A 13926-nucleotide genomic window follows, 5' to 3' on the forward strand; every position below is an offset into this window, starting at 1 on the left:
TCAAACTTTACAGAAATGAAGATCTCAGTGAGTTGAGCAACTTTCATACCTGCCACAAAGTCCAAAAGTGGACGGAAGATGGTCAATTTTGCCCACAAAGCCGCGCGGGTGCCTAAAACTTCCCGATGTCGATTCGTCTTCTACAGTGGTCCAACGGGGTCAAGGTTGGTTGGGTTTTGCTCCTGGGATGATGGGCTACAAATCCCAAGTGGTGGCATTGGCCATCACTTAGCCGATTTGCCGGAAAATCAAAAAGGGTGCCCGGAGCACCGTGAGAACCGCCAACTTTCGTGGCCTCAAACCGCCACATACCGTGGTTAATCAAGGTGGTTCTTGGGTGGGTTTTGTAGAGGGGAATGAGAGCTTCAAGATGGTGGTGGTGGCGTCGAAAAACTCCACCGGAGTTGGCCGGAATCGACCTTGGAAAATGGGTGGTCGCGAGTGGAAAAACCCACAGGAAAGCTGGGAGTTTTTCTTTTTTTTTTTCTTTTTTTTTTCTTTTCTTCTTTCTATTTCTGATTGGGTGTCACCCTCTCCCTCTAATTTAATTGGTTCCTTCCTATTTGTGCCTAAAATCAGGTTGGCCACTTTCCCACAAGGTGGGAATTCAAATAATTTATAACTAAACTTTAAGTAGCCATTTTCAAACGTCCATAACTATACCGTTATAATCCGGACTCGCAAACGGCTTTTGCCTATACGTTCACATCCACGAGTACTACGAGAATATGTTAAAAGAATAAGTCATACGTCTCTCTAGACGATGGTCAACATAAGTCAAAATCTTTGCCTCTATGGCATTTTCGTAAATTCACGCTTTTAAAATAACATAAAAATGTAAAATTTGGAACGGGTTGTCACACCACGCGCCGCCGCAGGTGGCGGTCAGCCGCCCCAGCTCGCCGGAAAAATTCAACTATTTCCAAAAATTACCAAAATTTACAAGAATGAAGATCTCAATGAGTAGAGTAAACTTTATACCTGCGGTCAAGGCCAATTTTGCCGGAAAACATCCCAAACTGGCCATGAACCGTTGGAACCCTAGAATTGAGGGTTTCTTGACGTCTTCTCAAATCGACTCCGACACTCCAACCAATGAATGGGCATTGTTCCTGAGCTCCAGGGAAGTACATTAGTGATGGCAATCAAAAGAAATCGTTGCAGGAATGGCGGATTCGCCGCCGTGGTGTCCTCGGAACCCACGGTTCCATTCTTCGTGATACAGGGCCAAAACCTAGTCGATCATTAGTGTAAAATGGAGAGGAAGGTCCGGGGTGATGAATGGTGGTGGTAAATGGTCGTAATTCGTTGGAAAAACGGCCAAAATGGTGTCGAAAAACGAAAAAGGACCCGGACTGAAGTCGGGTCAAAAATTGGGTCGAAAATGGGGTCCGAGTTGGGTGCCCTTCTTTCTCTCATTTCCCATCCTTTTTTTCTCCCTCTATTGGTCTGTTCCCTCATTTAACTAATTGGCCCTTAACCCAAATATCTGATTGGCCTCTTACCTACAAAGTGGGAATTAATTACTTCCTAAAATCTATAGTATCACAACTTCAAACGTCTATAACTATACCGATATAATCCGGACTTGCAAACAGCTTTCGCATATGCGTTTGTGGGATCAAGCTCTAGTCAGAAATATAAACTGTGATCTCGAAAGATCTACGGATTTTAAATAATTAATTTCCAAACTTCAAACTTCACAATTGATTTAATTAAAATCTAAATTCAAATAAATTAATATAAATTCCCGAAAATAACATAAAATTTCAATAATAACAATGCGTAGATTATAATAGTGAAATCCGGAAATATAATTTCACAACGAGCCTATCTGCCTTCGATACAATGGCTCCGGACTCATCGGTTCTTGTTGGCATTGCATTTGCATGCACCCGGATGGGAGTGAGAAAATGATGAGATCAAAGGTGTGACAAAGTTAGTATGGCAAAGAAAAGTATGGTAGGTTAGTTATTTTTTTGTCTTGAGCCGTAAAGATGAGTCGGTCTAGTATTCGGACCTTGCTCTATCTCCAATTCAAAATCTAAAATCTCAAAATTTAGCTCTCTATTTTTAATTATTCATTTATATGCAGGAGATTAGTTTTTTCCTCTAACGGTAAGGAATATATGATTCTCACTCGCACCTTTATAATTTATTAAACTTTTGTATTTCTTTTTTTTTTATGCTAATAATTTTGGAATTAGTTTTTGTATTATCTATCTTGTTTTATTTTTAAAAACCTTTAGATGTAAACAAAACTCAAATTTCAAAAAAAATAAATAAGTAAATAAACAACCGTGGAAAAATTCAAATTTCGAACCAACAAATGAGTATTTATAGAGTTTTGATGTTGAATCTGATTTGGATTAACTAATAACATTATTTTGATTGTTAGATTTAAATTTGAGTTATTCGGTTTTTTTTTTTTTTTTTTACCGTTAGGATTGATTAAATAAGATTTGAATAGTTAGATTTAAAATTTATTAAATTGATGGATACGGGTGCTATACTGGATCAAAACCCAGAGCGCGCTAACCATTGAATGGCAACGAACTCTGTAATTTGAGCCCGCTGATAATCTGTCTACTCTGATGATCTCTTGGGCGGGGCCTGCTTGAGCTTGTTTCACGTGCTAGAGCAGAAAAACCGGGGCCCTCAACCCACTTGAAACTTTATCCTCTAGGGGAAGCAAATTCTCACGCTGAAACCAAAATTTTCTTTTTTTCACCCCAAAAAACATTCCTTAGAGACGTTTTGGGCCAAGTTTTGGGTTTTTTTGTTTTGTTTCTCACCTCCTAGGGGATAGTTTTAGAATCTCCTTGCATGAATGTCTGGTGTTCTGAGCTTTACTAATACAGGTTGCAAACTGCACAAGGGAATCTACTTTTCAATCACTTGTATTAATTTACTTTTTGGTCAAAAAAATATTAATTTATTTTTTTGTATATTGTCATCCCGAGTTCAAATCTTCTGTACCGAAAATGAATATGACTTTTATAATTTAGTGACATATGTCTACCCATTTAATAATGTTAGGTTGTTGGTATCTCCTTAAATTTCTAAACAAAAAAATCTGTGTCCCCCTCTTGAGCATCACTCTTTTTCCAATGTGTTGTGAACATCGCGTTTAGGAATGGAAAAAACATAATGAAGTGAGAAATAAAAAACAAATAACCAAGATAAATAACACTAAGAATTAACGTCGTTCAGTTATATGTACCAATGTCCACCTGGCAACAACATCAATGTTTCTCTATATCAATAATGAGTACAACAAATAATTTTGTCTAGCCTCTACGTTAAGACTTAACGAAAAACCTGAAAGAATAAGAACGAGAAATACACTCTTATCTCTTTTCTTTTCTTGGACACACACTTTGCCCTTCTCTCACTCTAACTCCTTAAACGATATATAACTTATTGTTTTGCTCCAATTTTTATAAACATAATAGAGGCCTTCTTCATTAAGGAATACTGATCCTAATTGGAATCTAGTTGTGAATCCTTCTCCAATTGAGAAGCTAACTCCAATTGAGAAAACAACTTAAACTAGTTAACAGTTCAAATTGGGTAAGTTCAATTGAGGAAACAACTCCAATTGGTCAATTGGAAAACAACAACAATTGGGTAAACAATTCAATCCTAAGACTATAATTCTTATAGACTTAGGACAACTCATCATGGGATGGAAAAACCGAACAATCTCCCCCCTAAACAATGAGGAAGGTATACCAAAATAGGATTGCTCCTCTTGATCAAACTCTCATTAATCGAACTTCTCATAACCAGGCTCCTCCTAATTAAACTAGGCATGACCATAATCCCCTGATCAAACTAATCATAACCAAACTTCCCCTAATTGAATTACTCATGACCATCTCCTTTATCGAACTACTCATAATGAGCTCCCCCTAATTGAACTACTCATGACCAGACTCCCATTGATTGAATGCCTATGTGTCCAAGATCCTCTTGATAAAACTTATTTTGATCAAGCTCCCCATGATCGAAGTACCCATCTTCATTGGCAAAGGCAATTATAAATTTCTTTGCCATAAAACATCCCTTATCTTCATTTTGGTCCAATAAGCATCAAACATACTTGTTGACTTGCTCTTAACACCTTCAATAAAACATATCCTCCATTCTTGATTTCCCCATAACCTAATTGGAGCGAGGTGAGTTTCATCTTGGTACTAATCGAAGCCACCATTCTAAACAGATATCAGATAACCAGGCTTTGATACAACTTGTTGTGGTTATCGCATTAAGAATGGGAACAATTGAACAATATTGGAAAAAAACAAAAACAAAATAGCCAAGTTCAACAATACTAAGAATTAACGTGGTTCGCCTAGATGTGCCTACGTCTATGAGGTACCAACAATAATCTTTCACTATATCAATAATGAGTCCGATGGATAACCTTATTAAGCCTCTAAGATTAAGACTTGACAAGAAACCTGAAAGAACAAGAACATGGAGTACACTCTTATCTCTTTTATTTTCTCTTGCACACTGATTGTGGCATTAAACAAAAAATTCCAAGTGTCCAAACAAACATCAGAAACAATCCAAAAAAACATCGGCCATTATAAAGGGAAATTGCTGTTGTTGGCATCCCTCTGATCGGGGGAGAGAGTGATGCTCGGGAACGGAAGCTTGGGTTTTTTTTGTTCAGAAATTTACGGAGATAACAACTACTTAACACTACTAAGTGGGTGAACATATGTCACTAAATTATAAAAGCCTCTGAGAGGCCATTCATTTTTGGTGTAGAAAATTTGAACAATCTTCGGCTTCGGATTTGGCTTTGAAGGGAATCTCTCTTGCTTAATAATGTAAAGTCGCTTATCTTTAATTTGCAGCATTAATCTGTTTACATGACTATTCAGCAATCAGGAGAGAATGTGCCAACAGGCCCAACACTAACATGATCAAGACCAACCACAACCAGAAAAAAAACTAAACGGCACACTTGGGTGAGGGACTTTAGGTAATCTTCGAAATGACTCGTGGAAATGTGTCGGTCCAAATCCCATTTTATGTTTTCTAGTGTTCTTGTAGTGTTTTCACAATTGATTTGAGGACTAAACTTCTTTGGTATTTTAAAAGTCACTCGTCCAATCATAGTGGTAAAGGTTTCCCGAGCCTTATTTCTATACCCGGGCAAAATCAAGCATACTCCCATAATAGCTCATAGCCTGTGCGGCATAAAGCAATAAAAATCTACAGGTACCATACCTTCTCACATAGTTCAGAAAAGAAAAATAACGACACTTTTCAGTGCTGTGCTCGCTAAAACATAATAAGGTGCTAGAAAGCAAAACGCAATTACTCCATCTCGGCTACATTGCCTTACCGTGCAAATGTTGGTATTCTGCAAACCTCAGTTTCACTTTACCACGCAGATCTTAATAACAGAGGCGACTCCAATACGATGAAGTGCCACCACAGCATCCCCAGGCGTGCACAATCCCCTCTCTGTTGCTGACTTCAGAGCAGCTTCCAGGATCACCTCTGTGGATTCTGCATCAGTAGCTTTGGCAGATCCTTCAGCCAATAGAGGAATCAACCCCCTGTAGATCAGGCTATGCCTTGCCGGAGTCTCATCACTGCAGGTCCAATCAAACGAGTCTGTGGTCAGAACTGGAACCACCACTGACAAGATTGGAACAGCAGGCCGGTACTTCGCCACCAATTTGGCTGTGCTCCCACCACGTGTCAACACAACAATGAGTTTGGCTCTGGCCTTGTTGGCTGTTCTGACAGCAGAGGATGCAAGACTCTCCAAGGGGCTCATTGGAAGGGGTGTCGACTTTATCATCTCCTTAAAGATTGCCCTGTAATCAAGGGAAGATTCTGCCTCAATACATATACGAGCCATAATTTTCACAGCGAGTTCTGGATAGGACCCAGCTGCACTCTCACCACTGAGCATGACACAATCAGTGCCATCAAGGACAGCATTAGCTACATCTGTGGCTTCAGCACGGGTTGGCCGAGGAGACTTGATCATGGATTCAAGCATCTGAGTGGCAGTGACCACAGGCTTGCCCACAAGATTACACTTATATATCATCATCTTTTGTGCCAGAAAAATTTTCTCAACTGGGATTTCCATTCCAAGATCACCACGGGCAACCATGAATGAATCTGTCTCTCGCAATATCTCGTCAAAGTTGATAACTCCCTCCTGGTTCTCAACCTATAGAAACCACAGCAAACTTTAACTGGTTAATTAATGGAAAAAAAAAACAATTAAACATCAAAACCTAAAAAGTAAAGCCATGAATCATTTTACGACATCAATGCTGGTACGATCAAACATTGAAAGCGAGGGTACTGGTGCATACCTTTGACATCAATTGTATGTTCTTGGCATGGGGTCCAAGAACTTTACGGACATTAACAAGATCTGATCCCTTGCGTACAAATGAAAGAGCAATCATATCAATATTGTTGGGCACGCCCCATTCGAGAATATCTTCCTTATCCTTCTCCGTCAGTGTGGGAAGATCCACCACAACACCAGGAAGATTGACATTTTTTCTTTCACCCAGCATTGCAGTGTTCTCACAGCGGCACCTAACTGTACCAGCTGCTGGATCACAAGATAATACAGTGAGAGTAATGGTGCCATCTGCACATAAAATGGTATTTCTAGGCTTCAAATCCACAGCAAGCTTCTTGTAGCTCATGGAAATCATCTCTGCATCCCCCTTGATGCTGTAATCAGTAGTAATAGTAATTTCCTGCCCTTCCTTAAGTTGAATCGGTTTTCCACCCTCAAGGAATCCAGTCCGAATCTCAGGCCCCTACAAAAAGGAGATGGAACTTTCATGGGTAAACAATTCTAGTATTAGTAGTCATGTTCATAAGTCGCATAACAAAAAGAGAATGTTTTGCAAACAATATCATGAAATCATCCCTTGAGTTCAAATTGCATTATCTGATTAGAGTGTAACATTATTGTAACTACCAGCATGGTAGGAAAGAAATGGAAGTAACAAGCATGCGGTTCAATAATAGGAAAGTGGAATATTATTGTAGACCAGACCATCTTTAATTGTTGTTAGAGTTTGTTAGAATGTGGATTAACAATTTTAATATTCTTACACTTCCTGTCATATGTAGGCTCTTTCCACCGGTAGAGCCAGCATGTGGACTCAACTTAATATTGAGAGGATTGTGATTGCAAGAAATTGAACTTAGGATCTCATGCTCCGATACCATAATGTAGTAGTTTGCTTTCTAACGGTTATATATATTTCAGTAGAGGCGTGAACTTCATCTTGTAGCAAGTCTTTCTGTTGTAATAATGACCAAGACTATTCCCAGTGTTATTTCTCTCAGAAACATGGGACAGAGGCTCAGGTGATAATTATTCATATTCATATTCATGTATGGGGCAATTTACAGGAACATATCTCTCCTAGTTAATAGGAAATGTACTACTTGTCCTCTTGATAAAAGTCATGTATGAGACAATTTACAAGAATACAACCTAGTTTGGATAATCCATTTGACCATATTCATATTATTTGATTTATGAAAAAAGTACCATATAATAAATAGGACAAACACAAGAGTTGCATTGGCTAATAGCTAAGACGACGATAATTAAGACTAATGGTGAATAACAAAGACAGAGACAATAAGACAAAACTACTTATTTACTTATTCCTTCATTCATTCAAGTAATTCGCTAAAAAGCAAAGCAGGAAAACCAAAACAAAAAAAAAAAAAAAAAAAAAAAAAAAAAAAAACAAGAGTAGGATGAAAATTACAAAGGAAAGTGAGGGTGTGTGTGTGTGTATATATGTTTTTGTGTAGCTGCAGAAGTATGTATGTATAGGAAAGAGAAATTGAGAAATTAATGAGGAAAAAGATGGATATATAGGGACCTTTGTATCGAGCATCACGGCGCAGAGGATCTGAGTGTTGTGCATGGCAGTGCGGAGATTGTCGAGGGTCTCCTGGTGGTAGTCGTGGGTGCCATGAGAGAAGTTGAAGCGGGCGACGTTCATGCCAGCCCTGAGAAGCTTCTCGACCATGGGAACCGAGCGGGAAGAGGGGCCGAGGGTGCAGACGATCTTGGTCTTGGGGATGCGGCCGTCGTTGGGGAGCTCCTTGAGTATTCCTTCTATGTCTATGTTGGCCATTCTTTGAAACTTGAATTTGATTGATTTTCTTTTCTTCTGTTATCGGCTAGATCAGATAGATAGATCCTTGATCGGTGATGATGATGATGATTGATCTTCCGATTCGATTCGATTCTGAGCTGAGATTGATTAGAAATTTGAAATTTGAAACTAAACAAACGTAGCCCTTCTCTCGCAGATATTAGCCTTCAAATTCATATAAAAATGAGAAGAAAGAGAGAAGTAGCTGACCAACTTACTTATCTAGCGTTGCTCGTGGCGGCGACCTGGCAGCGGGAGCAGCTGGTGTGCTTGGTATTAAGTTATTAACCTAGACACAAGAGAGTAGCAGTAAGAAACCAGTGGACTAGACTGGACTAGACGCTGATACCTGGTAGGAATTTGGGAATCACCTACCACCCCACTGCGCTCTCCCTTTTACTGTTTAACTAACAAGGCTAAAAGTAAAAGTAAAAATATTCAACCCATCAGACCGGTCTCACCATGACACCATGAGAAATATGAGAGTATTACCAGCATCTTTCTTTTTCCTTCTCTTTTTCACTTTTTTTTCTCATTGAATAAAAGTTCTCATCGTTAAACAACAAAGATTTTGTAGTATATCTAAAATAAGACTTTGATTATCGTCATAGATGAAGGCTTATTCATCCTTATTTTTTTAATTTAGATAATATAATTGGTTAAAAAATAAAACACAATTAGTATACTACTTATCAAACTATTATTTTTTCTGAAGTAGAAATATAAATTATAGTATTCAAAACAAGAGTTGCACTTTCTTTCGAATTATTTTTAAGATAAAGGTCTATTAAATTTAACATAAAGAGCGATATGTTTGACAAAAAAAATAAAGAAATTATTGCTTGGATTTGTTACTATTTTCTAAGTATTACATAGTAACGTTCTTCCTCTTTTAACCAAGAGATATTCAATATTATTATTGTTGTTATTGATATCTAGGCTGTAATTTTTTTTATATATTTTAACCAAAAATTAAAAATAAATAAGTTTACAAATAATCAGCTTTTGGCAATTGGCAGATAGGGAGGCAGACAGCACGCTGGCAAAATAGATGGACAGAACTTTGAAATGCCAACAGTCACTCACCACCGTGGATTGTCTGCCCTCCAATTTCTATACTCTTTCTGTACATTCTTATTTGTGTGATCACGATTAAGCCACATCAATATTTTATATTCCTATTACTTTTTATTTTATTATTTCTATAAAAAATTAATATAAAATGTTGACATGGCTTAATCGTGATCACATATCATAAGAGGACATGAAGAAAGTATGAAAATAGAAGAGCAGACAATCCCCCTCCCCAAAAAGACACTGTCCCATGGACACGCAAAGATTTTTGAGGTGCTCAGAGCAAGCCCAGCGTGGGCTAAAGCTCGGGGGACAGGGGACAGAACAAGGGCCCGAGGCCCGGTGGATCAGCTCCAGCATGGGCAAGCCTGAGTGAAGGTGGAGGCCCAAGCTCCGGGCCCGTGGGGAATTGCCAGCCCGAGAGCCTGAGGCCATGTGACGTCAGCCTGGCGTCAGGTAATATTAATTTTTTTTTGTGTCAGGCGCGTGCACCCCACTCGCGCGTGGGGGCGCGTCGTTGACACAAAATCAGAAAAAAAAACCTTTGTCAGTTACCGTTGGGAAGCCACGTGGCTTCCCACGGTTCGTTAGATCTCAACAGTTATTTAATTTGGACCGTTCGATCTCAACGGTCAAAAAAAATAAAAAAGTCTTATTTAATATCCACCGTTCGATCTGAGATCAACGGTGGATATTAATATGCTTTATAAATAAAAAAATAAAAGAAAAAATAGTTTTAAAATTAAGAAAAGTTACCGTTGTGACACGTGGCATAATCTGGAGTGTTGGAATTCAAATTTTTTTATATCCAATGGCATAGATTAATTAATTGAATAAAAATTTAAAAAAATTTAAAAAAATTTAAAAAAAAATCTGAAAAGTCTGAAAAAATCTGAAAAATCTGAAAAAATCTAAAAAAATCTGAAAAATCTGAAAAAAATTGTAAAAAAAATTGTTTTTACTTTTCTATAAATACTTCGGATAATGACACGTGACGCAACGAGAACGATTAAAAATCTTATCTGATATTACAATTAAAATTATTTTGTATTATTTTATAAATAAAAAAATACTAATATTTTATTGCCTATTGCCAGGGCTATTGAAGTGTAACGGTGGAGATGCAAATGCTATTGCCAGGGCTATTACTGTTCATTAGGTGGATTGAATAGTGCATTGCCTGGGGGGAGGGCTCCAACGCTGGAGTTGCTCTCAGGGATTGCAATTGTTACATCTTAATTTTTAAATGGTTAAAAAAAGCAACTACTGATTACTTTGAAACACCCCAAAAAATTCTTTAATCCTTTCATTTCAAAACAGTGTATATTTTGACCAAAACAAGAAAATAGGACACAAAGCCGCAACATAACATGTCTTACTAATAGAACTTAATACATATTTTTAATTATCGTAATGGTGTGCTCCTATGTACTCGTAATTTATTGAGTTAAGTTCTTTATTTATCAAATTCTTAGACAACATGTCATGATACAACAAGACGGATGACTCAAATCAAATGTGTCTCGCCTTCTCCTTTTGGTTCAGAAAGAAAAAATTTGCTACTGCTAATCAAAAAAACGAAAAGGTTAGGTTGCTTTGTTGCTCTCATCATGTCTTGCCCTTGACTCATAAATATAAGCTCCACTCGAAGAAAATAAGGTTTTCAATCAAACATTTTGAAAAAATAACAAGCAGATCATTGGCCCAAAAACCTATCATTGATCGAGTATTATCCATATTTATTTAAGCAAAGGCAACTGCAAATGTTCATCAAAGCAGCTACCATCGTACTCGTCCATCCACTTGAAATTGCAAGTTTGCAACCAACGTAACTCTATTTCCTCTCCTAATCTGAATTGAAATGTTAACAGAAAGATGGGAAAATCCTCATTCCGACACCAACCGTGTTCGCAACTGGAATGCCAAAGTAAACTATGATTAATAAACAAATGATTGCGGCACATCAACATGCTCAATTGAACCAAAATTTATATATATGGCAAACCTTGGAAATTCAGACCCTCTAACAATTTATGGTCATCAGCTCATTGCAACTATAACTTTGCCCTATTTTCAGCTGTTCACGCAGCTACCAAATTATTGCCGTTTTAGTAGCCATCCATATTGAAGTCCACAAGTTACTGAGGTAAACCAGTAGAGCTGTTAGCCATTTCCCTGACCATTGTTTTAACAAACAGTTCCCCTGCCCTATACGAGGACCGGACCTGAAAAATTAATGGATGCAAAGATTTTTTTCATGAAGAATGGTAAACTAAATAACTGCATTCAATCAAGAACAGCAACGAAAGATAATCCACAATATCTATAAACCTGACGTTAATGAACATCTTACCAAGGGGCCACTGGCTACATAACGAAATCCAATAGACTCCCCATATTCCTTCCAGAAAACGAATTTCTCAGGGGCGACATATTCTTTGACAGTCAAATGTAATGGAGTTGGCTGCAACAATTTAAGCAATTTAAAATCAAAATCTTTATCACAAAATTCTACTGGAATGTAACTTAGTCTCATCTGATGATTGCCTCAGAAACAGTAGAAGCGGATTGCTTATGGAAAATAAAAATTACCATGGGCCAGATTACAGCCCTTTTTCAAGCATACAACAAGAATAGACTGTCAAAAATCCAAGTCCAACCTTGGACACTTAAACACAATGACACCAGCCTTACAGTCTGTAAGTTCCACCGTATTTGCATGAAAATAGCCAAAGCTAAATACATGAAAGCTATGCTGGTTTAACCAACCTGTAAATATTGTCCAAGTGTCAATATATCAACATCTATAGCCCTTAAATCAGCCATGGTTTCCCTCAACTCATTGTCTGTTTCTCCCAGGCCCAACATTATAGAAGTTTTTGTTATCATCCCCTTCTTGCTTTGTTTTGCATGTCTTAGAACAGATAAGCTTTGCTCATACCTGCATTACCACATTAAGCAAACTTCTCCAGGCCATTGACTTCATTTCCTAGTATACAACAAATACACACGAAGCCTCAACAAGTATTTGTTATGGTCCTTTTTGGCTATCATTTGTGTGACTTACCTTTTTGATATGGAACTGTTACCTAAAGTACATGAAAGTTTAACCCTAGGTGCATTTTCTATCGTTGAATGTTATCTTAAACTTGGAGCATGCATAGCCCATATGTGTCAAGCCATAGTTCCAAACATGATTTTAGGAGGGAAAGATGGTATGCATTACCCTTATATTATATGTTCGCACAAAAGCATGTCATATGGTGCAACCATCCAAGTCGAACAACGCGTGCACTTCACTACAAATTACGAAATACATAACCGAAAGACTTTGGGAAAAGAGATAAACGAAGATAAGGGGGAGTGCAGCTAGCTTACCCAGCGCGAGGGTCTCTGACAATTCGCTGGAGGCGTTTGACGGTCTCAATGTTGTGTGCAAAAACATCAAGTCCAGAGTAAAGCAGAGTGTGTACAGCCGTCAAGTCACCGCGAAAGTCGGAAGTTAAACACTCAACCATGATGTCAGGCTTGAGAGTCTACAGAGCGAAAAGAGTATGTAAACCTTGTATTGTATATTGTATTGTATATTGTATTGATGAATGTAGAAGAAGTACAACAATCAATAAGTCAATCAAGCAATTAAGAGATGATTATTATTATTGTTATTCTAAAAGAAAGAAGTTGTCTGTTTCGCATTACTCTATGCTCTTATGAGAGTCTTACGTTAAAAGCTAGATCATCAGACATATAATGCATCCAACCAATCAAAGTAGTGAAACTGAAGCAAGCAAGCTGATTAGTTAGCAAACCAACCAACCTTGAGGGCTTGGACGGTGCGAGCAAAATGTCCGCTTCCACCATCGGCCAGGTCATCGCGATCGACACTGGTTAAAACAATATAATCGACGCCCCAGCTGGCAACGGCGGTGGCAGTGTGGAGAGGCTCCATGGGATCGGGAGGTGGAGGAGTCCGGCTGGTCTTGACGGCACAGAAGCGACAGCCACGGGTGCAGGTGTCTCCGAGGAGCATGATGGTGGCAGTGGAAATGCCATCGCCACCTCCATTCCAACATTCGCCGATGTTAGGGCACTGGGCCTCCTCGCACACCGTCTTGAGATTCAGACGGGACAAGGACTCCTTGACCTCCCCGTACATGTGTCCCTGGGGGGCTTTCTGCCTTAGCCATTCCGCCTTCTTCACATCTGGGTCTCTCCCCGTGTAAGGCCCCATTCCCATTCCCATTCCCACCGCCACCGCCTTACATCGTATTCCTCGTCGTCGTCCTCCTGATCGCACATTCAAGGCAGACATCCGGCCTTTCGGAGCCTCAAATGAGATTGGGCCCACTGGCCAAGATAATGATGATGATGAAACTTGGGATTGCAGCTGAATCATCGTCGTCTTCAATTCTTCCTCAATTTCCTGTCTAGAATAAGTAGATTTCTACAACCCACCAATCCAATCCAATCCAGGGGTTTAGGAGTTTGGACTTACTACTCTGCAACTGCAAATACAAGGTCCAGGTGCGAGGGTGAAGGTGTGAACTGTGAAGGAGGAGGGAGAGCTTGTTAGTACCTCAAGGCGCGTTCCAGTCCAATGTTCTTGTAACCTTGCTCCTCCTTGTAACTTCCGTCATGTGTCCATTTGGTTTGGCAGGGGCTG

The 13926-nt window shown here is 38.8% G+C and overlaps 2 protein-coding genes across 6 annotated transcripts; both read right to left on the reverse strand.

Moving 5' to 3' along the window:
• Positions 1-5175: 5175 nt before the first annotated feature.
• Positions 5176-8474, reverse strand: LOC137731155 (pyruvate kinase, cytosolic isozyme). Of its 4 annotated transcripts, none has more exons than XM_068470265.1 (4): positions 8408-8474; positions 7911-8287; positions 6360-6821; positions 5176-6211 (listed from the first exon to the last, which is right to left on the reverse strand). In XM_068470265.1, exons 2-4 carry the CDS (start codon positions 8166-8168, stop codon positions 5399-5401), a joined length of 1533 nt encoding a protein of 510 aa, XP_068326366.1. In that variant the 5' UTR covers positions 8169-8287; positions 8408-8474; the 3' UTR covers positions 5176-5398. The 4 variants fall into 4 exon arrangements, with proteins under 4 accessions (XP_068326366.1, XP_068326367.1, XP_068326365.1 ...); XM_068470266.1 differs by having other exon boundaries at positions 7911-8282; positions 8408-8469; XM_068470264.1 differs by having other exon boundaries at positions 7911-8282; positions 8400-8469.
• A 2466-nt stretch (positions 8475-10940) lies between these two features.
• On the reverse strand, positions 10941-13926 carry LOC137732130 (lipoyl synthase, chloroplastic-like). 2 transcript variants are annotated; one of them, XR_011068308.1, is made up of 6 exons: positions 13081-13926; positions 12642-12799; positions 12033-12204; positions 11617-11727; positions 11269-11488; positions 10941-11177 (listed from the first exon to the last, which is right to left on the reverse strand). XR_011068308.1 is itself a non-coding variant. In XM_068471430.1 (5 exons), exons 1-5 carry the CDS (start codon positions 13657-13659, stop codon positions 11402-11404), a joined length of 1107 nt encoding a protein of 368 aa, XP_068327531.1. In that variant the 5' UTR covers positions 13660-13926; the 3' UTR covers positions 11171-11401. The 2 variants fall into 2 exon arrangements, 1 of the variants encoding a protein (XP_068327531.1); XM_068471430.1 differs by having other exon boundaries at positions 11171-11488.

Source organism: Pyrus communis, chromosome 4 (assembly GCF_963583255.1).
Source record: "Pyrus communis chromosome 4, drPyrComm1.1, whole genome shotgun sequence".
Taxonomy (NCBI): domain Eukaryota; kingdom Viridiplantae; phylum Streptophyta; class Magnoliopsida; order Rosales; family Rosaceae; genus Pyrus; species Pyrus communis.

Bases quoted from the DNA above. Each gene is read 5' to 3' on its own strand.
- LOC137731155 (XM_068470265.1), bottom strand. From the start codon at position 8,168: ATGGCCAACATAGACATAGAAGGAATACTCAAGGAGCTCCCCAACGAC. The intron at 6,822-7,910 runs GTCCCTATATAT...TCCTTTTTGTAG, and splicing joins CCGTGATGCTCGATACAAAG to GGGCCTGAGATTCGGACTGG. The intron at 6,212-6,359 runs GTATGCACCAGT...TGGTTTCTATAG, and splicing joins ACATACAATTGATGTCAAAG to GTTGAGAACCAGGAGGGAGT.
- LOC137732130 (XM_068471430.1), bottom strand. From the start codon at position 13,659: ATGATTCAGCTGCAATCCCAAGTTTCATCATCATCATTATCTTGGCCA. The intron at 12,800-13,080 runs GTTGGTTGGTTT...TTCGCTCTGTAG, and splicing joins GCACCGTCCAAGCCCTCAAG to ACTCTCAAGCCTGACATCAT. The intron at 11,728-12,032 runs GTTGGTTAAACC...AAATTGTTGCAG, and splicing joins CACTTGGACAATATTTACAG to CCAACTCCATTACATTTGAC.